The 23,954-nt window shown below is 40.6% G+C and overlaps 1 protein-coding gene across 1 annotated transcript in view; it reads left to right on the top strand.

Moving 5' to 3' along the window:
• Nucleotides 1–907: 907 nt before the first annotated feature.
• fam117ab (family with sequence similarity 117 member Ab) overlaps nucleotides 908–23,954 on the top strand; it is a 37,016-nt gene continuing 13,969 nt past the window's right edge. The window contains exons 1-4 of the mRNA XM_055921880.1: nucleotides 908–1,576; nucleotides 5,359–5,504; nucleotides 6,476–6,571; nucleotides 20,744–20,863. Of these exons, the coding sequence (XP_055777855.1) occupies nucleotides 1,453–1,576; nucleotides 5,359–5,504; nucleotides 6,476–6,571; nucleotides 20,744–20,863 (486 nt within the window). The 5' untranslated portion in view covers nucleotides 908–1,452. The remainder of the gene's footprint in view (nucleotides 1,577–5,358; nucleotides 5,505–6,475; nucleotides 6,572–20,743; nucleotides 20,864–23,954) is intronic.

Below are 23,954 nucleotides of genomic sequence, written 5' to 3' on the forward strand. Positions count from 1 at the left end.
GAAGGTTTGCGAAGGGTAAGTGATTTTCTGTCATTACCCTTTTTGACTTGTGAGGGCAGCAACACAAGACATACAGTATGTACACTGTGTGCGTGGACATGAGGTGGTGAGAGTGACCCTTTGTGATAATGCTGCTCATTCACTCCCTCCCATTTCAGGGAGGCCGATGCAATGGTCTGTTATCTCTGGTGTAGGTTGAAGTTTCACTTGAATTTCTGATCTAGGGTCAGTTTTGCTTTGTACCTACCAGTGGGTAACCTTTTAATATAGGTTGGTTAAAGCTGATCTAGAATTTGTGGTTAAAGGCTACTACTTCTGGTTTGAGTGTTATCTCTATCCCCTCTCCGGTCACAGCATTGGCACTCCCTCTCTCACAGCTCAGGGACAGTTATCTATCACAACGCACACTGACACACACCACCCATGTTCCACAATCGCCCCTCTGCGGAGATACACCTCGTTGTCCACCCTCAGACACACACACAAACACACTAACACACTGATTGCATAAGAGTGAGCCCGTTATTAGAATGAATGAAGATATGCTTATGCATTGAATTAATTAATTAATAATGGATATATAGATGAATGTCATATGAAGACTGCCCATTGTGCACAACAAATATTATTTCAGGATTTCAGGTTAAAAGTCATTTTAAACAACACTATTGAAATGCAACATTTTATATGCTTGAATAGCCCTAGGCTATGTGATACGATTTTGAATCAGTGTCCAGTTTGATTATACCAGTATTGAAACAAAAACAAGAGAACGTTGAAATCAATATGATAAATTAATTGGGCAGTGACATGTTTTTTCTGTCACAGTGATAGATTGGTAGTGAGTTGCTCAATGGACTTATGGTAATACATTTCACTAACCAACCAAATCTCAGATTCAAAACTGGACCCACCCCGCATAATTACATCTACACGAGCGTGAAAGTTGTTTGAGTTGGCGTGAATCAACAACGCAAGAAACTCCACCGTGACCACCTCAACTTAGTTGGTGATAAAAATAAGTTCCACTGCGAATAATTATGATGATATATCGTTTACTAAGAAGACTAATGATATGTAGTTTATTAACTTACTGAGGTTGGACTGCTTCCTTCTTTGACAAAAGTGCTGAAATTGCTCAATATCGTCACAAAGGAACTCTGCTGGCTGGCTAGCTAGCTAACTCGCACGAGCGAGAGAGCAAAGAAGATCCATTTAACTATTTCTTAGGCATAGCCCAATTTGAACACTATTTAGCTAGCTACCCATTAAAAACATGTACTGACTTGAATAGTTATCATCGTGAAGTAGCTAAGATCTCAGAGGGAACAGGTAGCCGCTGTTTTAGCTTGAGTGAGACCTCCCTAGTCAAGTTCTAAAAGTTGGGTATTCTAGCATTTACCAGAAATTCAACGAGCTAACTAAACCTTGAGTTGCAGCCGTCTTGGGAAGATGTCTTGCCGAAGCGGAGTCAGCCAGATCCGGGGAGACTCTTCTGGTCCACAGCCCTTGAAAGCAACAGTTCCATTCCAGCTGCACAGCAAAGCACAGACCAGCTTGAAAAATGGCAAGTCAGGTATGGTAAACACAGACAGTACAGATGTAGCTAGCTAAGGTTAACTACATGTTTTGATTTTCATTGAGTATCTCATTCAACATAAACTCAAACAAACAGTGGTAGAAATGAGCGTGGATGAGAAAATAAGGTCTTGCAATTATACTGTTAATTGTTAATTTATGGTAACTGCTTTCAAAAGTTATGCTTTCATTTGATAACAACCAGTAAATTGTACAACAGAACAATGTAAAAATTGCCTGACAAAGGAAATGGTTGAAACAATGTTACACCCCTTCAACCATCCAATGCTGAATAAGGTCACTTGAACAAAAACAGACAAAATGGCTGTAATATACAGCAATTACTGTAATATTACTCTACGCTACATAACTTAGATTGTATGACTTCATTTGAAACTGTCATATAGCAGTGGTAGTAATACAGCTGTACTGTTGGAACCTTCCGACAACAGTTACTAGTTAAAACAGGTTGAACACCTTTCTGGGCTTCATGAAGTATCAGTCTCCCCATCACCAAATACAACTAAAAGAGGTGTAATGGGGTTCAACACTTTTTCCACTGGTGGCACCAGCACATGATTTGGTCCACACACTTGTTTTAACAAAAAAAAAAGATAATTGATCTAGTTTGAGTCCTATAATGTGCCTGCATTCCGTACAGAACCAGGCTAATAATGACTATTCATCTTTTAAATTACCATGCCCTTGTTCTTACATTTTTATTTATATATTTTTTTATTTCACCTTTATTTATTTAACCAGGTAGGCTAGTTGAAAACAAGTTCTTATTTGCAACTGCGACCTGGCCAAGATAAAGCATAGCAATTCGACACATACAACAACACAGAGTTACACATGGAATAAACAGAACATAGTCAATAATACAGTATAACAAAAAGTCTATATACAGTGAGTGCAAATGAGGTAAGATAGGGAGTTAAGGCAGTAAATAGGCCATGGTGGCGAAGTAATTACAATATAGAAATTAAACACTGGAATGGTAGATGTGCAGAAGATGAATGTGCAAGTAGCGAAACTGGGGTGCAAATGAGCAAGATAAATAAATACAGTATGAGGTAGGTAGATAGATGGGCTGTTTACAGATGGGCTATGTACAGGTGCAGTGATCTGTGAGCTACATTGATTTGGATAGATTTACTGTAACAGCAAAGAAAAGAGACTGCTCAAATAAAGTGCAAAATGTATTCATTGCAGATGTCGAAATCCTCTAGAGAGCAGAATTTCAAAAACAATTTAGTTGTTTTTCAATGTCAACCACAGTACGTCAAACCACATCGGGTGACCATTTATGAGGTCTGGGGAAAATCTGAGAAATGTCTTATTTTTTGTTGTGTGTGTTACCGTTTAATTCAGGTGCACACCAGTCAGACAGTTGTTTGACAAGCAGTGTTTCTGTAGCGCACTTTGTAGTTACATTTTTATGTTCCTTTCCATCTACCCGAAAATGGTTATGCTATCAATAGCATCGTTAATGGCTACGCAAAGTAGTGGACATATAGGTCCTATGCTCACTGCACATGCAATTGAATGATACTGGCCCCAAAATATTTAATTACTGTCCCGGTCAAATCTGACTGGAAAGTGAATGATGTGTGCACACGGTCCCGTGTGGCTCAGTTGGTAGAGCATGGCGCTTGCAACGCCAGGGTTGTGGGTTCATTCCCCACGGGGGGACCAGGATGAATATGTATGAACTTTCCAATTTGTAAGTCGCTCTGGATAAGACTTAAATGTAATGTAAATGTAATAGCAGGTGATTTTATTTATACAGAGCTTATAAATATTGACAAGTCAAATTTCAAGGAATTTCAAATACTTTTTCAAGCACTTCATTTTAATTGTACATTTTATATCTAATTGTTTTAGCCTATAGGGAAAAAAATCCACTGAAAATGTATGCAAAATGGTATGCATTACCGCTTTTAAGAATATATATATATATGGGCTCCCGAGTGGCTCAGAGGTCTAAGGCACTGCATCTATAGAAGTGTCACTACAGACCCTGGTTTGATTCCAGGCTATATCACAACTGGCCGTGATTGGAAGTCCCGTAGGGTTTGGTCGGGGTAGGCCGTCATTGTAAATAAGAATTTGTTCTTAACTGACATGCCTAGTTAAATAAATATTAAATATATATATTCTTTATAGGCCTACCCAATGGCATTATGCATTGACATTCACATTATTTTTACATTCTAAAATGTGTCCGAATAATGTGGGCATTGCCTGATTTTAAATAGACGGCATGCTCCTGAAAGATAAATTAGAGAAAAAACAACAAAAACTCCACCTTAAAGTCGTATTTCAAATAGACAGTTTCGAAATTGCTTGCTATTTCCTCATAGAACATGATGATCTCCCTGAGGAGGATGAGCTGGCCAATCAGCGGTCATGCATGAATATTTTTAATGACCAGTATACACCCACATCATTCTGTTGTTGGGGTATGCCCATCCTCTCCCACATTGAAAAGCAGCTTTTAAACATCCCTAATAAAGACAATGTTTTGGAAGGAAAACTGTTTCACTCACGCTACATGACTAAAAGTATGTGGACACCTGTTTGTCGAACATCTTATTCCAAAATCATGGGCATTAATAATTTATAATGAATTAGTAATACTAGATGTTGGATCATTGCTGCGGGGACTTGCTTCCATTCCGCCACGAGCATTAGTGAAGTTGGACGATTAGGCCTGGCTCGCAGTCGGCGTTCCAATTCATCCCAAAGGTGTTCGATGGGGTTGAGGTCAGAGCTCTGTGCATGCCAGTCAAGTTCTTCCACACCGATCTCGACAAACCATTTTTTTATGGACCTCGCTTTGTGCAATGGCGCATTGTCATGCTGAAACAGGGAAGGGCCTTCCCCAAACTGTTGCCACAAAGTTGGAAGCACTGAATCGTCTAGAATGTTGTTGTGTGCTTTAGCATTAGAATTTCCCTTCTCTGGAACGAAGGGGCCTAGCCTGAAAAACAGCCTCAGACCATTGTTCCTCCTCCACCAAACTTTACACTTCGCACTATGCATTTCGGTAGGAAGCATTTTTCTGGCATCCGCCAAATCCAGATTTGTCCATCGGCCTGCCAGCTGGTGAAGTGTGATTTCACTCCAGAGAACGTGTTTCCACTGCTCCAGAGTCCAATGGCGGCGAGCTTTACACCACTCTAGCTGACGTTTGGCATTGCGCATGGTGATCTTAGGCTTGTGTGCGTCTGCTCGGCAATGGAAACCCATTTCATGAAGCTCCCGCCAAACTGTTCTTGCAATTGGCATTGAGGAGTGTTTCTGTCAGTTATAATGCCCTTTTGTGGGGAAAAATACATTCTGATTCGCTGGGCCCAGCTCCCCAGTGGTTTGGCACTGGCTGCTAAGTGGGTGGGCCTATACCCTCCAAGGCCCACCAATGGCTACACACCTGCCTAGTCGTGAAATCCATAGATTTGGGCCCTATTCATTTATTTCAATTGACTGATTTCCTTATATGAACTTTTCCTCAGTAAAATCTCTGAAATTGTTGCATGTTGCATTTTTATATTTTTGTTCAGTATAATTATATGTCATATTTAATAGAAATCTGGACACACTGGGCAGTTGCTGTAATGTTACAGTATTATCGGACACTACCAACAGTGCATGTTAGCCTAGGTAAAATCTTATTTCAGCAGCTGCAAAATGAAAGACATGATTGATGTAGACTTGACATTATACACGTTTTCCCAACTATGCATCTTAAAATTCCCCTCCTTTCATTGTTATCAGAGAAGAAGACCAAAGCGCGACAGGTGACCCCTGGGATGCGGCGGACACTCTCTCTGGATGCCATTGTGGGCCCCTACCTGCAGGGCCACTGGCCCAAAGAGCCCGAGGGTCAGGCAGGCCTCTGCAGGAAGAACCAATCAACCCAGGTGACTACCTCCCATTGAATCCTCTGACAATATCCGTTTGTTATATTTCCTCCATTTTATGTATCTGAATGGGGAAAGTCACAAAGTTTTTAATTTAAGCCAAGGGATTGTAGTTATAGATGTTCTGCTAGGTAGGCTTTGTTAGGATAATTAAGTTATATGTATGTAGAATAAAAACAGACAAAATTATCTACAATATGCTATGCCTACATCATTCGAGTCATGTTTTGAGGTTAATAATAGCCAGCACAAGTGACCGTAAATTACCTGTAAAAGTATTTGTCTAGGCTTTGGAGAGGTTGCATTTAGGGCTGGGCTTGTAGCAGAGGATTGAGAGTGAGCGAAAAGGCAAGTACTGAGAGACAGAAAAATTTGTGTTAAGTGGGGGTTCTGCTCTCTGAAGGAGTGAGAACCACAGTCGTGTGAACATGTCTGGAGTCAGCTGACAGGGCCTTTTTTTGTCGCGCAGCAGGCTGCACCTATCCTATCTGTGTGCTTGCGCTCTGCAGGGACTCGCCACTAGCCCACATCCTCTCCCTCTTTCTCCATCTCTCTGAGGCTTGAGAGGCAGCAAGCAGAATGGGTGTGTGTAGGGGTACGGTGTGAGTCTCTTACCTCAAGCCCTTATGCTCTGCTCTGCTCTCTGTGCAAAGATTTGTGTTTTCAACACCGTATGCATGGTGTAATGTCACTTAAGCATAAAGCACATCTGGTAATAGATGATGGACATGACACAATGTGTCTTACATGTCCCCTCCTTTGTCCTAGTCAAAAGATCAATGTTGCACGTTTTTAGACATTATTCAATGCCCTAAACATTTAAAAAAAAACACAAATGCAGTTATGTGTTTTTAACTTGCATTAGGCATGGATAAAATGTTTTTGATTCCATGTGCTGAACCCCTCATAACATGGAATAACGTGTGACTTAGGAAGATGATAATCATGACACTGTGCTCTTCCTCCTCCAGACGCCTGACTCGTGGTCAGACGAGGCTTCGAACAGGAAAGGCAGCGAAGGGCACAAACGCTCTGCATCGTGGGGCAGTGCTGAGCACCTACAGGAGGCATGTACTGCACTGACACCCACTCACATCGCATGAAGTCACAAGTGTTGAAATCACAAGTGTTGTGTGAGAACAGGAGTTGAAAGCTTCTGGGTCTCAAAACGATATATATAGTGTTGCAAAACTCCCGGTAATTTACCAAAGTTAGCACATTGTTTGGACATTTTGGTAATTAAGGAAATTATGGAAACTTTGGTAATTTATATTTGAATAATAATACAAAATATATTAATTAAGGATGTAACAATTGACCGATGCGCTTTAGTCCCCGATTTTAAATGTTTAAGATACAAGTGTATGGGTCCGTGGACCCCAAACTGTTCCAAATGTAGCATGCATTGGTCAGAAAATGGATTCAAATGTTACAAATCGGCGGTTCGTATTTTTCTTTGGCTCCTATTACATTCTTTCTACCTTCTGAAAATACCTAATCTTTTGTGACAACTGATGTGTCAAACTGCATGTAACTGTGTTGACAGTCATTGATCTACAAGTCATTTTGCATGCCCCACAACCCCAGGCAATAAATGCCCAAATGGCTTATGTGATATTAGGCTTTATTAGTTGTGACAACCTATGTAATTTGCTAGGTTATTGTTATCGATGTGCTGTTGAAATTGTGTTTCGCCAGTATTAAAGTAGCTACTTGGAGAGACAACTCTCATCTGGTTATACCTGCTTAACAGGGCTTACAATACATTTTATTTGATTGTTCAGGTTCTCCATCAGCAATAGTTTTGGTAGTTTTGCTTCAAACAATCAGTGTATATGGTCATTTTTAGATATACAGGTTAAAGTTTCAAAATTTTATAGACAGCAATCCCGTTTGAGAGGTGCTCTGCGTGGCCAAAGCGAGAGGAGCTGGCAATATCACTCTGTAAAAACTTCCAAGTGTTCAGAATCAGTTGATTTGCGATAACCGGGGTGAAATCCAAAGTTGTGTTTTATATTCATTGGCTACAGTGCATTAGGAAAGTATTCAGATCCTTTCCCTTTTTTGAAACATTTTTACGTTACAGCCTTATTGTAAAATGGTTTAAAACATTTTCCTCATCAATCTACACACAATACCCCATAATTCAAAGCAAAAATAGGTTTTTAGAAATATTAGCAAATTTATAAAATAAAAACAGACCTTATTTACATAAGTATTCAGACCCTTTGCTATGAGACTCGAAATTGAGCTCAGGTGCATCCTGTTTCCACTAACCATCCTTGATTGGAGTCCACCTGTAGTAAATTCAATTGATTGGACATGATTTGGAAAGGCGCACACCTGTCTATATAAGGTCACACAGTTGACAGGGCATGTCAGGACAAAAACCAAGCCATGAGGTCAAGGAATTGTCCGTAGAGCTCCGTGACATGATTGTGTCGAGGCACAGATCTGGGGAAGGGTAACCACACATTTCTGCAGCATTGAAGGTCCCCAAGAACACAGTGACCACCATCATTCTTCAATTGAAGAAGTTTGGAACCATCAAGACTCTTCCTAGAGCTGGCCACCCGGCCAAACTGAGCCACCGGGGGAGAAGTGCCTTTGTAAGGGAGGTGACCAAGAACCCGATGGTCTCTCAGACAGTGCTTCAGAGTTTCTCTGTGGAGATGGGAGAACCTTCCAGAAGGACAACCATCTCTGCAGCACTCCGCCAATCAGGCCTTTATTGTAGAGTGGCTAGATGGAAGTCCCTCCTCAGTAAAAGGCACATGACAGCCCGCTATGAGTTTGCCAAAAGGCACCTAAAGGACTCAGACCATGAGAAACAAGATTCTCTAGTCTGATGAAACCAAGATTGAACTCTTTTGGGACCTTCAATGCTGAATGCCAAGCGTCACGTCTGGAGGAAACCTGGCACCATCCCTACGTTGGAGCATGGTGGTGGTGGTGGCAGCATCATGTTGTGGGAATTTATTTCAGGGACTGGGAGACCAGCCAGGATTGAGGGAAAGATTAATGGAGCAAAGTACAGAGAGATCCTTGATGAAAACCTGCTCCAGAGCGCTCAGGACCTCAAACTGGGGCAAAGGTTCACCTTCCAACAGGACAGAGCTTGAGAGGCTCTGCAGAGAAGAATGGGAGAAACTCCCCAAATACAGCTGTGTCAAGCTTGTAGCGGAAACTTTTTGCAAGAAACACAAGTTTTGGTTTATTTCATAACCATAATTTTGAGTTTTGTAAAAATAAAAATTGTACTGCTCTGTGTGGGGCGGCAGGTAGCCTAGCGGTTAAGAGTGTTGGGCCAGTAACTGAAAGGGCAATGGTTTGAATCCCGAGCCAACTAGGTGAAGAATCTATCGATGTGCCCTTAACCAAGGCCCTTAACCCTAATTGCTTCTGTAAGTCACTCCAAATAAGTGTCTGCTAAATGACTAAAATGAATGTGAGCAATGAGCGTGGTTTTTCTGATAATGTTTAGGGAGCACGCACGCCTGAGCACGCATAGAAGTACCTGGCCTGCTCCGCGCAAATGTAGGAAAGTGCTCATTTGGGAATGTCTGATTTGTCCTAACTCACCATGTCCACCATAGCTTAACTCACCATGACTTAATAAACTAAGTCAACAAAGTTTGTTTTTCAACATCCATTGCGAATAGGTCCTCGCAGTATCTGAAAAGTCTTTCCAATACTCTCCCGGCTTCGATAATCACCAAGCCTCAGTGTGAGAGCAAAATATCATGATCTGATGATCCCATATGTCCAGTGGAAAGGTCATAAAATACCTGAAAAAAGTTTCCCTTGTGCAAAAATAGCTGTCTGTCCCAAGCTCACTGGCATGGGAAACTGAGCCCCCGGAATAGGCTAGTTAATACAATGTTGCAAGTTCCATAGCAATGGCATTCAGGCTGGATCCATTTGATTCAATGTTGCAACTTCGCTAGAGGGCTGGATTAATTTGATACAATGTTGCACTTCAGTAGTGATGCTCAAGTCAAGACAGATGGATAGAAAGGGAGGCAGACGGGCGGAGTAGAGAGATGAATGCGAATGAAAGAACCTGAATTTATCAATATTTTCTAGAGTTTTTTTAATTTGTCAGCGTTAGGTTTATGTATTTCACTTAGTTGACAATGGAATTTATAGCCTACGGGCCAATGCAGCAGTAGGCTTATCTCTGAGTTCCATGCGCACATTTCTTTAGCTGCCGATGGATCACGGTGTATCAAGAGGTTGGTGCTCTCACATTAGTTTAATTTTTACTTTCAGATTTTTATCATATTAATTCAGATTTTTATGATTAATCACAACAATGATTTTGAGAAACTAAACCGTTATTGAAAGTAAACTGTTCCATGAAAATGTGCGTATGAAAATCATAACTAAGAAATAGGTTAATATATCCGAGATTCTCACGTGACCCATTGTATTATTGGGCTATATCAGCCAATAGGGTTGACGTATACTGAATAAAAGCAACATGTACAGTGTTGGTCCCATGTTTCATGAGCTGAAGTAAAAGATCCCATACATTTTCCGTAAGCACAAAAAGCTTAATTCTCTCAAATGTTGTGCGCAAATTTGTTTACATCCCTGTTAGTGAGCATTTCTCCTTTGCAAAGAAAATCCATCCAACTGACGGGTGTGGCATATTAAAAAGCTGATTAACCTGTCTAGTACACGCGTTCCGCTAGCGGAACCCCGCAACAAAATTCCGCTGAAAAGGCAGCACGGGAAATTCAAAAATATTTTTTAGAAATATGTAACTTTCACACATTAACAAGTCCAATAGAGCAAATGAAAGATAAACATCTTGTTAATCTACCCACCGTGTCCACTTTCAAATAGGCTTTACAGCGAAAGCACAACATATGATTGTTAGATCACCACCAAGTCAAAAAAAAATACACAGCCATTTTTCCAGCCAAAGATAGGAGTCAGAAAAAGTAGAAATAGAGATAAAATTAATCAATAACCTTTTATGATCTTCATCAGATGACACTCATAGGACATCATGTTACACAATACATGTATGTTTTGTTCGATAATGTGCATATTTAAATCCACAAACCTTAGTTTACATTGGCGTCATGTTCAGAAATGCCTCCAAAATATCCGGAGAAATTGCAGAGAGGCACATCAAATAACAGAAATACTCATCTTAAACTTTGATGAAAGATACATGTTTCACATAGAATTAAAGATACACTTGTTCTTAATGCAACCGCTGTGTCAAATGTCAAAAAAACTTTATGGAAAAAGCAAACCATGCAATAATCTAAGACGGCGCTCAGAATTTCTTTTTTTTAATGCGCCATGTTGGAGTCAACATTAATTACAACAGGCTGACAGTAATTACAATATAAATATTCCCTTACCGTTGATGATCTTCATCAGAATGCACTCCCAGGAATCCTAGTTCCACAATAAATTGTTGTTTTGTTCGATAATGTCTGTTATTTATGTCCAAGTAGCTACTTTTGTTAGCGCGTTTAGTAAACATATCCAAACGCTCGTGCAGGTCCCGCATAACATCGGATGAAAACGTAAAAAAGTTATATTACAGGTCGAATAAACTTGTCAAACTAAGTAGAGAATCAATCTTTCGGATGTTGTTATCCTAAATATTCAATAACGTTCCAACCGGAGAATTCCTTTGTGTCTGTAGAAGTAATGGAACGAAGTCGCTACCATGTGAAATGCGCGTGACCAGGACTTGGCTCTCTGCCAGACCACTGACTGAAACAGCTCCCATCCGGCTCAACATCACAGTATAAGCTTCATTCAACGTTCTACAGACTGTTGACATCTAGTGGAAGGTGTAGGAAGTGCAAACAGATCCATATCCCACAGGGATTTCAATAGGCGATGAGTTGAAAATTGACCAGCCTCAGAATTCTCACTTCCTGTTTGGATTTTTTTCTCAGGTATTTGCCTGCCATATGAGTTCTGTTATACTCACAGACATCATTCAAACAGTTTTAGAAACTTCAGAGTTTTATATCCAATAGTAATAATAATATGCATATATTAGCATCTGGGACAGAGTAGGAGGCAGTTCACTCGGGGCACGCTATTCATCCAAAGTGAAAATGCTGCCCCCTATCCCTAAAAAGTTAAACAGCATGATCATTACACAGATTCACCTTGCATCACAATGCAACAAATGTCTAGTTTTGAGGGAGTGTGCAATTGGCATGCTGACTGCAGGAATGTCCACCAGAGCTGTTGCCAGAACTGAGTGGTCATTTGTCTACAATAAGCTGCCTCTCAAATCATTTTAGAGAATTTGTTAGTAAGTCCAACTGGCCTCACACCCGGCTTCTTCACCTGCGGGATAGTCTGAGAAGAGCCACACGGACAGCTGATGAAACTACGTTTGCACAACCGAAGAATATCTGCACAAACTGTTAAAAACAGTCTTGGGAAGCTCATCTGCGTGCTCGTCCTCACCAGGGTCTTGATCTGACTGCAGTTTGGCATCTTAACCGACTTCAGTGGGCAAATGCTCACCTTTGATGGCCAATGGAACGCTGGAGAAGTGTGCTCTTCACAGATGAATCCTGGTTTCAACTGTAGACACCGTGTATGGCGTCATGTGGGAAAGCAGTTTAAGAGTGCCCCATGGTGGGGTTATGGTTTGGGCAGGCATAAGCTATGAACAACAAACACAATTGCTTTTTATCAATGCCAATTTGAATGCACAGAAATAACGTGATGAGATCCTGATGCCCATTGTCGCGCCATTCATTCTCCGCCATCACCTCATATTTCAGCATAATACACGGCCCCATGTCGCAAGGATCTGTACACAATTCCTGGAAGCTGAAAATGTCCTAGTTCTTCTATTGCCTGCATACTCACCAGACATGTCACCCATTTGAGCATGTTTGGATCGACGTGTACGACAGCGTGTTCCAGTTCCCACCAATATCCAGCAACTTTGCACAGCCATTGAAGAGGAGTTGGACAACATTCCACATGCCCCAATCAACAGACTGATCCACTCTATGCGAAGGAGATGTCACGCTGCATGAGACAAATGGTGGTCACACCAGGTTCTGACCCATGCCCCTACCTTTTTGTTAAGGTATCTGTGACCAACAGATGCATATCTGTATTCCCTGTGTAGTGACTTTCATTAATCTGATGATTGTTATTTATCAACTATGTTTAAAACCTGGATAGAGGGCGCTATTTACACTTTGGGGGAAAATCGTGCCCAATTTAAACGGCCTCGTACTCTATTCTTGCTCGTACAATATGCATATTATTATTACTATTGGATAGAAAACACTCAAGTTTCTAAAACCGTTTGAATTATATCTGTGAGTAAAACAGAACTTATTTTGCAGCATACTTCCTGTCAGAAAGTGAAAAATCTCAAATCGAGGCTCTGTTCCAGGTCCTCCCTATCATTTTGCTTGAGATTTGTGACTATACATGCACTTCATACGCCTTCCACTAGATGTCAATAGGCTGTGAGGTGAAATGGGGTCTCAATCTCTTTCTATGGTCAAAAGAGACAGCTTGGAATGACATGACCCCAGAATTCGTTTGTTCAGGAAGCGCATAAAGGTCACCAGTATTGGCTTCTGAAAAGCAATCGTTATAGACGTCTTATATCACCGGCTTTGATTTTATTTGATAAATGTGATGATATCATCGTAAAGTACGTTTTTTCAATATAGTTTTATTAGATTATTGAAATTTTTTCGGGACGTTAGACGTGTTGCGTTCTTTGCGTTTGGTGAAGATGGACAGCTTAGCGCCACTTGGCTAGTTTTGCTTGCTAATTCGCGAGGGAAAAAGGCCATTCTAAAACCAAACAACGATTGTTCCCAACAAAGGACCCCTTGTACAACATTCTGATGGAAGATCATCAAAAGTAGGACCCATTTTATGATGCTATTTCATATATCTGTCGAACATGTGTACTATTAGGTAGCGCCCAGAGTTTGGGCACGCTCTCGCTATAACGTAAGCTGGATGTCATAATGAAGTTATTTTTAGAATTCTAACACGCCGATTGCATTAAGAACTAGTGTATCTATCATTTCCTATACAACATGTATTTTTTTGTCATGTTTATGAATAGTTATTTGGTCAGAATAGGTGAGTTTTAGAAAAATATTTGCGCATTCTGGGAAAAATATGCTACGTTAGCACAATGTATAACCACTGATTTCAGCTCTAAATATGCAAATTTTCGAACAAAACATAAGTGTATGTATAACCTGATGTTATAGGACTGTCATCTGATGAAGCTTATCAAGGTTAGTCAATTATATATCTTTTGCTGGTTGGTTACGATCGCTAACTTTTGCTGCTGGTAAATGGCTTGTGTTTCTGGCTATTGTGGTAAGCTAATATAATGCTATATTGTGTTTTCGCTGTAAAACACTTAAAAAATCTGAAATATTGGCTGGATTCACAAGATGCTTGTTTTTCATTTGCTGTACATCATGCATTTTTCAGAAATGTTTTATGAGTATTTAGGTATTCCACGTTGGTCTCTATAATTACTCTGGCTGCTTCGGTGCTATTTGTGATGGTAGCTGCAATGTAAAACTGATTTATAGCTCAAATATGCAAATTTTTCGAACAAAACATAGATTTATTGTGTGACATGTTATAAGACTGTCATCTGATGAAGTTGTTTCTTGGTTAGTTTGGTTGGTTCTTGGTTAGTTAGGTTGGTTTTGTGCATGCTACCTGTGCTGTGAAAGAAATGTCTGTGCTTTTTTGAATTTGGTGGTGGGCTAACATAAATATACGTGGTGTTTTCGCTGTAAAACATTTTAAAAATCAGACATGTTGACTGGATTCACAAGATCTTTATCTTTCATTTGCTGTATTGGACTTTTTAATGTGTGAAAGTTAAATATTTCTCAAAAATATTTTTAGAATTTCACGCTCTGCCTTTTCAGTGGAATGTGGGAGGAGTTCCACTAGCGGAACCCCGGGGCTAGACAGGTTAATTGTTACCCGATTTGTATTTTTTATTAATCATGTAACAATTGACTCATTAGGCTTTGGGGCACCACGCTATAAGTTGTTTAACGAATTGCCATCTCCTGAATTAAACTCTAGACTCTAGAGAGCAACTCTTCAGAACAACAACGCTTTCAACGTTTTGGTGTCAACAAATGGTAACGTACCCTGTTATTGCTAATCTCTGGAGATTTTCATACCGTTTGCTACAACATATCTTTGCGAGCAATCCTTTTCGAGCATGCTGGACATAAAAACAAAGAAAAGGAACAGACTTTGTTGCGAAAATGACATGATAGTGGCACTTGCCAAGGTGAAGCCGCGCATTTCTGAACTGGTCTCTGAAAGGCAACAGCAGAAGTCACACTGATTTGCAGTAAATATTCATTATTATGTTTTTGTGTGAGAATCATGTTTTGATGATTTTGTTCTTTGAACACACAGTGTTGATGTTGATGCACGGTTCATTTTGTGCACCAGTATAAAATACATACCTATGTTTTGAATTTGAGAAAAATCATATTTTATTTTTCCAATTAACCTGTTAGGCGGGCTGTCCCGATATCGGTACACTTATGACAACATCCAGCTCTATTGCAGGGCGCGAAATTCAAAATCTATTTTTTTTAAATATTTAACTTTCACACATTAACAAGTCCAATACAGCATTTGAAAGATAAACATCTTGTCAATCCAGCCAACATGTCCGATTTTTTTCAATGTTTTACAGAGAAAACCCCACATATATTTATGTTAGCTCACCACCAAATAAAAAAGTGGACAGACATGTAGCAGCAGCACAAGTATGATTCAAGTAGCATGCACAAGCCAACCTAACTAACCTAGAACCAACCTAAACAACCTAGAAAAAACTACCTCAGATGACAGTCCTATAACATGTTACACAATAAATCTATGTTTTGTTCATAAAATGTGCATATTTTAGCTATAAATCAGTTTTACATTACTGCTCCCATCATAGCTACATCATAGCTACAGTCTGAAATCGCACGGGAGTAGCCAGAGAAAATACAGACACCAACGTCAACTACTAATTACACCTCATAAAACATTTCAGAAAAACATATGGTGGATAGCTAATGAAAGACAAAGATCGTGTGAATAGAGCCAATATTTCCGATTTTTGAAGTGTTTTACAGCGAAAACACAATATATCGTTATATTAGCTTACAACATTAGCTAGCATACGGCAGCATTGATTCTAGTCAAACGCTAGCATAGCACAGTTCGACAGATATATGAAAAAGCATCCCAAATTGGGTCCTTATCTTTGTTGATATTCCATCAGAATGTTGTAAAGGGGTCCATTGTCCAGTACAGTCTTTAGTTGGGTTCCAGAACGAACTATTTCCCTCTTGGGTTAGCAAGCACAATGGCCGTGCGGCGCTAATCTCTCTTTCTTCAAAAAATTCTTCCAAAGCATCACGTCTAAAGTCAAGAATAAATTGCAATAATATAATTAAAGTATATTGAAAAAACATACTTTAGGATGATTTTGTGACATGTATCAAATAATATCGTAGCCAGAGGTCATATTCACCTTTAACGAGCGTATTCCAGGAGCCGAGTCCAGGTTCTACCTCGCGCCCAGAAAAAAAATTAAACTGCGCAGGTCTCACTAGAAGATGTTGTGTTCAGCCCCTGGAAGAGATATTCGACTGCTTTTTTCTCTCACTTCCGCATTACACCCAGATGAAGGCGTGTGACGTGTTTCTACGGTCCTAAGTGACATGACCTTTTATAGACAAGGTCTTAAAGAGAGACATCGCATTTTGGAAATCTCAATTCTGGATAGGAAATGGGCTGTAAAAATAGTTCTGTTCAACTTAGAGAAATAATTCAAACGTTTTTAGAAACTATAGACTGTTTTCTATCCAATAGTAGTAAATATATGCATATTGTAAGATCAAAAATTTCTTAAGAGGCCGTTTGAAAATGTGCGCATATTTTCCAGTTTTTTCAATATTCACCCTGCAGCCAGAAGAGGTTTTAAGAAGGGTTCGGTGAATGCGCATATGAAACTGGTGGGGTTCAGTACCTCCAATAAGGTTAAAACCACTGCTCTAGAGGATATGTTATGTATTGATTACAGTCACTTATTAATCATTACCTCATATCAGTCTCATTCTGAACAGTCGTAACCTTCTTGGATCTGCAAGAACCCCAACCTTGAGCATCATTCAGTACTACGCAAATTGGTTTAATTATTTATTTACTAACTAAATAATTACACAGAATACACATACACACTTACATTGGACAAAGGTCCCTAGTGGACTGACAAGGTATGACGGCTTGTTACACATAGATGGGGTGGGGAAAATAGAGTGAGAAAAAGGGAGTCTTATCGTGGATACAATGTAGGACTGTCCTCTCATTAATCATATACCTTGCACACGAACCGCCACCCGTTCAGAATAAGAAGTAATGAATGTATTTACGTGTTGAATGCAGTTCGCTGTTTCTCTGTCTGAACAAGCCCTCCTTTCGGAAGAATGTTGGTTTGGTGAGCCTTTCTTGTGGGCCACTTGTAAATGCTTTGATTGTCCACCAGAGGTCACATTGTCCTCCTTAGTTGTGCGGTCTCCAATGGGCTGTTTCCTAAGAACAGCTACTTAGCCGTACCCATGATTTTCTGAGAGGGAAGTTTTCTTCTCCTCTTCTTCGGGTAGATAGTCAAAGCTCCAAACCACTTTACTCACGCAGCTGCAGACTAGCGGTGTCCTGGTCTGGTAAGTTAATTTTCTTCACCTCGTGTTGAGAGTTAACCATTTCAACATGTGGACCACGGTCTCACGTCTTTCTGGTCTGATATGGTAATACTTAGCCAGTCCTTTTAAGCACTCTGGCCAAAGGGGATGGCTCCGTCCGTCTGGCACGCTCTTCTGACCTCACTCAGGGCGTGGCTACTTAACGTGCAAAGACTATGATTAGAAGTTATATCTTATGACTCTTAAGAGCACATTTCTATCTTATGACTCCTAAAAGCACATTTCTATCTTAACAAAAATGCCTTCCTCATTATTTATATTGTATTTACATCAGATTGGATGAAAACCTGACAGCTAAAGGGCTTTTCCATTACATGTTACGACCAGTCTGGTTGTATTCCATTCCCCAACCAGTCTGATCTGACCCATTCTGATAATGACACCAGAGAAATGAAATCCATAGATTGGGGCCTAATGAATTCATTTCAATTGACTGATTTCCTAATTCACTCACTAAAATCTTTGAAATTGTTGCGTTTGATCTTTTTTGTTCAGTGTAGTTTGAAAAAGTTGAGGTGAAATATAGGGGAGTGAACACTTTACTTGAGCCACATTTTGCATAACTTTTAGGAGCGGGATGATTTGCAAGCAGAGTGAAATGCATGTCATATTTATTTCCAGTCCATGTCTAAACTGTAGCCTACCATATTATGGAAGTTAGACAACTTCTCCACCATTGTAGCATAGTATACAGGCAATTTAATTGAGACCACACATACAGTTGAAGATGGAAATTAACATACACCTTAGCCAAATACATTTTAAAAATGTAATCGATGCGGTGCCTGTTAATTTCTCATCGAATCACAGCCTACTTTGCCAAACAGGTGATGAAGCGCATTCGCGAAAAAAGCACTGTCGTTGCACCAATGTGTACCTAACCATAAACATCAATGCCTTTCTTTAAAATCAATACACAAGTATATATTTTTAAACCTGCATATTTAGTTAATATTGCCTGTTAACATGAATTTCTTATAACTAGGGAAATTGTGTCGGAACGGTTCCGTATTTCACTGAAAGAATAAACGTTTTGTTTTCGAAATGATAGTTTCCGGATTTGACCATATTAATGACCAAAGGGTCATTTTTGTGTGTTATTATATTATAATTAAGTCTATGATGTGATATTTGATAGAGCAGTCTGACTGAGCGATGGTAGGCAGCAGCAGGCTCGTAAGCATTCATTCAAACAGCACTGTTGTGCGTTTGCCAGCAGCTCTTTGCTGTGCTTCAACCATTGAGCTGTTTATGACTTCAAGCCTATCAACTCCCGAGATTAGGCTGGTGTAACCGATGTGAAATGGCTAGCTAGTTAGCGGGGCGCGCGCTAATAGCGTTTCAAACGTCACTCGCTCTGAGACTTGGAGTAGTTGTTCCCCTTGCTCTGCAAGGGCCGCGGCTTTTGTGGAGCGATGGGTAACGATGCTTCGAGGGTGGCTGTTGTCTGTGTTCCTGGTTCAAGCCCAGGTAGGGGCGAGGAGAGGGACGGAAGCTATACTGTTACACTGGCAATACTTAAGTGCCTATAAAAACATCCAATAGTCAAAGGTATATGAAATACAAATGGTATAGAGAGAAATAGTCCTATAATTCCTATAACAACCTCAACCCTAAAACTTCTTACCTGGGAATATTGAAGACTCGTGTTAAAAGGAACCACCAGCTTTCATATGTTCTCATGTTCTGAGCAAGGAACTTAAACATGAGCTTTTTTTACATGGCACATATTGCACTTTTACTTTCTTCGCCAACATTTTGTTTTTGCATTATTTAAACCAAATTGAACATGTTTCATTATTTATTTGAGGCTAAATTGATTTGATTGATGTATTATATTAAGTTTAAATAAAAGTGTTCATTCAGTATTGTTGTAATTGTCATTATTACAAATAAGTAAATAAATAGAAATTAGGCCGATTTTAATCGGTATCGGCTTTTTTTGGTCCTCCAATAATCTGTATATCTGTATCCGCGTTAAAATCATAATCGGTCGACCTCTAGTACCTTCAGGCGTTTGGAAATTGCTCCCAAGGATGAACCAGACTTGTGGAGGTCTACAATTTTTTTCTGCGGTCTTGGCTGATTTCTTTTTTTTTTTCTTACATTTTTTTATCCCCTTTTCTCCCCAATTTTCGTGGTATCCAATCGCTAGTAATTACTATCTTGTCTCATCGCTACAACTCCCATACGGGTTCGGGAGAGACGAAGGTCGAAATCACAACCCAACCAAGCCGCACTGCTTCTTAACACAGCGCGCCTCCAACCCGGAAGCCAGCCGCACCAATGTGCCGGAGGAAACACTGTGCACCCGGCCCCCTCAGTTAGCGCGCACTGCGCCCGGCCCGCCACAGGAGTCGCTGGAGCGCGATGAGACAAGGATATCCCTACCGGCTAAACCCTCCCTAACCCGGACAACGCTAGGCCAATTGTGCGTCGCCCCACGGACCTCCCGGTTGCGGCCGGCTCGACAGAGCCTGGGCGCGAACCCAGAGACTCTGGTGGCGCAGCTAGCACTGCGATGCAGTGCCCTAGACCACTGCGCCACCCGGGAGGCCTTGGCTGATTTCTTTTGATTTTCCCATGATGTCAAGCAAAGAGGCACTGAGTTTGAAGGTAGGCCTTGATATACATCCACAGGTACACCTCCCATTGACTCAAAGGATGTCAATTGGAAGCTTCTAAAGAAGCTTCTAAAGCCATGACATTATTTTCTGGAATTTTCCAAGCTGTTTAAAGGCACAGTCAACTTAGTGTATGTTAACTTCTGACCCAACTTCTGGAATTGTGATACAATGAAATAATCTGTCTGTAAACAATTGTTGGAAAAATTACTTGTGTCATGCACGAAGTAGATGTCCTAACCGACTTGCCAAAACTTGATCTCGCCCGCCCAACAAAAGACAAGGGTAGGCTACTGAATGTAAATCAGCAAGAATTAGGCTTTGAGTTTGAATATTGCGACAGTTGCTTTTAATACAATAGATAACAAATAACCTACAAAACAAAGAACTAATCAAAATAATCTTGCATAACTTTGATGGGAGCAGGACAATTTGCAGGCAGACTCAAATATATTATTAATATTTATTTCTAGTCAATGTCGGCGCCTAAACTATAGCCTAACATATTTAAGAAGTTCATTTCCATGGAAAGACAACTGCGTGTGCTAGTCTGCCCATGCATATAGCCTACAGGCAATTTTAATTGAGACCAAGCCTCGGTGCATTTTCTCACACACCCAACACGAGAGGAGAGGTAGGCTACTGAACATGAAACAGAATAAGTGATGAGTTTGTGAATAGTGCAACAGATGGGATTTTAAAACAATAGATAACACTTACATAACAAAGACAACCGTTCTGAAATAATCCATGGGAATGCAGCTCTTGCAGCCTTAGAGACTGTTTTGTGTTTTGAGGTTGACTGACACTACTCTGCCCGTCACAGATTGCCAAGCTGAAACACCTGCTGCAGCAGCACTTCCCCAAAACCGGGGCATCGGGGGGCAACGAAAAGGTCCGCCACCACAACTACCTTCAAGGCAGCTACTCCCCAGGCACCATACAGGTATGACTCTCACACTCCACCATTGGTGATCTTTGTCCTGCATCTGCTCACTTCATTCATAATTGGTCCAAATGTATGTATTTTATTATGTATTATGAACTTAGTATTCTAGACGAGTGTACGACTTCTCTTATTGTAGTCAAACACAGAGTATACAAAACATTAATAACACCTGCTCTTTCCATGACAAACAGCTTCTATCTCAAGGCCATCAGACTGTTAAACAGTCATCACTAACCGGCCTCCTCCCAGTACCCTGCCCTGAACTTTAGTCACTGTCACTAGCTGGCTACCACCCTGTTACTCTACCATGCACCTTAGAGGCTGCTGCTCCTATGTACATAGTCATGGTACACTGATCACTTTAATAATGTTTGCATGCTGTTTTACCCACTTCATATGTACAGTGCCTTCAGAAAGTATTCAGACCCCTTGACTTTTTCCACATTTTGTTACGTTACAGCCTTATTCTAAAATGTAATAAATAAATAAATCCTCAGCAATCTACACACAATGCCCTATAATGACAAAGTGAAAACACATTTTTTGAAATGTTTGCAAATACATTAAAAATGAAAAACATAGCTTATTTGCATAAGAATTCAGATCCTATGCAATGAGACTCAGAATTGAGCTCTAGTGCATCCTGTTTCCATTGATCATTCTTGATGTTTCTACAACTTGATTTGAGTCCACCTGTGGTAAATTCAATGATTGGACCTGCTTTTAGAAAGGCACACACCTGTCTATATAAGGTTCCACAGTTCACAGTGCATGTCAGAGCAAGGGAAAAAACCAAGCCATGAGGTCAAAGGAATTGTCCGTAGAGCTCAGAGACAGGATTCTGTCGATGAACAGATCTGGGGAACGGTACCAAAGAATTTCTGCAGCATTGAATGTCCCCAAGAACACAGTGGCCTCCATTCTTAAATGGCAGAAGTTTGGAACCACTTAGACTCCAAGATCTGGCCGCCCAGCCAAACTGAGCAATTGGGGGGGATGGGCCTTGGTCAAGGAGGTGACCAAGACCCCAATGGTCACTCTGACAGAGCTCCAGAGTTCCTCTGTGGAGATGGGAGAACCTTCCAGAAGGACAACCATATCTGCAGCACTCTACCAATTAGGCCTTTATGGTAGAGTGGCCAGACGGAAGCCACTCCTCAGTAAAAGGCACATGACAGCCTGCTTGGAGTTTGCCAAAAGGCACCCAAAGGACTCAGACCATGAGAAACAAGATTCTCTGGTCTGATGAAACCAAGATTGAACTCTTTGGCCTGAATGTCAAGCGTCACGCCTGGAGAAAACCTGGCACCATCCCTATGTCAGGATCAAGGGAAAGTTGAATGGAGCAAAGTACAGAGATCCTTGATGAAAACCTGCTCAGGACCTGGGGAGAAGGTTAATCTTCCAACAGGACAATGACCCTAAGCACACAGCCAAGACAATGCAGGAGTAGCTTTTGGACAAGTCTCTGAATGTCCTTCAGTGGCCCAGCCAGAGCCCGGGCTTGAACCTGATTGAACCTCTCTGGAGATACCTGAAAATAGCTGTGTAGCGACGCTCCCCATCCAACCTGACAGAGCTTGAGGATCTGCAGAGAAGAATGTGAGAAACTCCCCAAATACAGGTGTGCCAAGCTTGTAGTATCATACCCAAGAAGACTCAAGGCTGTAATCGCTGCCAAAGGTGCTTCAACAAAGTACTGCTTAAAGGGTCTGAATACTTATTTATGTAAGTGTGATATTTCAGTTTTTTTATATATATATACGTTTGCAAAAATGTAATCTGTTTTGCTTTGTCATTATGGGGTATTGTGTGTAGATTGATATGGGGGAACGATTTAATACATTTTCGAATAAGGCTGTAACTTAAAAAAATGTGGAAAAAGTCAAGCGGTTTGAATACTTTCTGAATGCACTGTAAATTAAATGAGTCATACCATGGATCATTTATCTTAAAACAATTCCTTATGTAAGCTTCTATATGTCAGTTTAGACCCAGTCTTCAGAATTAGAGAAGGATTTTTAAGCCGTGAGACAATTGAGACATGGGTAGGGTGAAGGGGCAACACAAATGCTTTTAGTGCCTTTGAAAGGGGGGGTATGGTAGTAGGTGCCAGACGCACCAGTTTGTGTCAAGAACTGCAACGCTGCTGGGTTTTTCACACGAGTTTCTCGTGTGTATCAAGAATGGTCCACCATCCGCACGACATCCAGCCAACCTGACACAACTGTGGGAAGCATTGGTGTCCACATGGGCCAGCATCCCTCAGGAAAGCTTTCAACACCTTGTAGAGTCCATGCCCCGATGAATTGAGGGTGTTCTGAGGGCAAAAGTGGGGGGTAAAACTTATTTTAGGATGGTGTTCCTCATTTTTGGTATACTCATTGTTAAAATAACAAAATGTATGTACCTTTTTTTCCTATACTTATTAAGTAAACATATTCTGGTACTGGGAATGTGCACATTGTGTCTAGCCACTCAATCTATGCAAACTATTTTTAAGCCATATATTCTCTGAGGCAATCAGCAGTTGCTACATCCATTTTTGGACTTATAAATTAATGCTCTGCACCCATTGATTCTTCCAGAATATAAATTATAAATGCCTCGTGAGCTTACTTCAACTGTTGTGTACCCCATCAGAACCCAAAATATAAGCTTGTTTTACTCCAATGTTTGTAAACAAAGTAAATGGAAAAAACATTTAGCCTCATGGTAGAAACAATCATTTTGATATCATGGATGGTCAGTCCTTGCATCCATAGCTCAGTCTATGCATTTGATAGTGGTTACATTTATCCAGTCCCATATCAGATTTTTACAGAAACAGGAGCGGTGGACCACAGTCAATTTTACAGAACTGAGTGGTGGACCACACAGTCAATAAGCAAAGCAGCATATCAGAGGAAGTGAATCAAATAGCCGACTAGTGAAGCAACAGGAAAGTGACGATATCACTACCCACTTCTGCTTTCTGCACCAGCTGTGGAACATACTGTTTCCGATGCCAGCCTGTAGAAGTGGGTTGTGTTCATTAGGGCACACAGCCCAAAATGTTTTAAACGTTTTGCAACAAATGAAAATGAGC

This window comes from Salvelinus fontinalis, chromosome 1 (assembly GCF_029448725.1).
Source record: "Salvelinus fontinalis isolate EN_2023a chromosome 1, ASM2944872v1, whole genome shotgun sequence".
Taxonomy (NCBI): Eukaryota; Metazoa; Chordata; class Actinopteri; order Salmoniformes; family Salmonidae; genus Salvelinus; species Salvelinus fontinalis.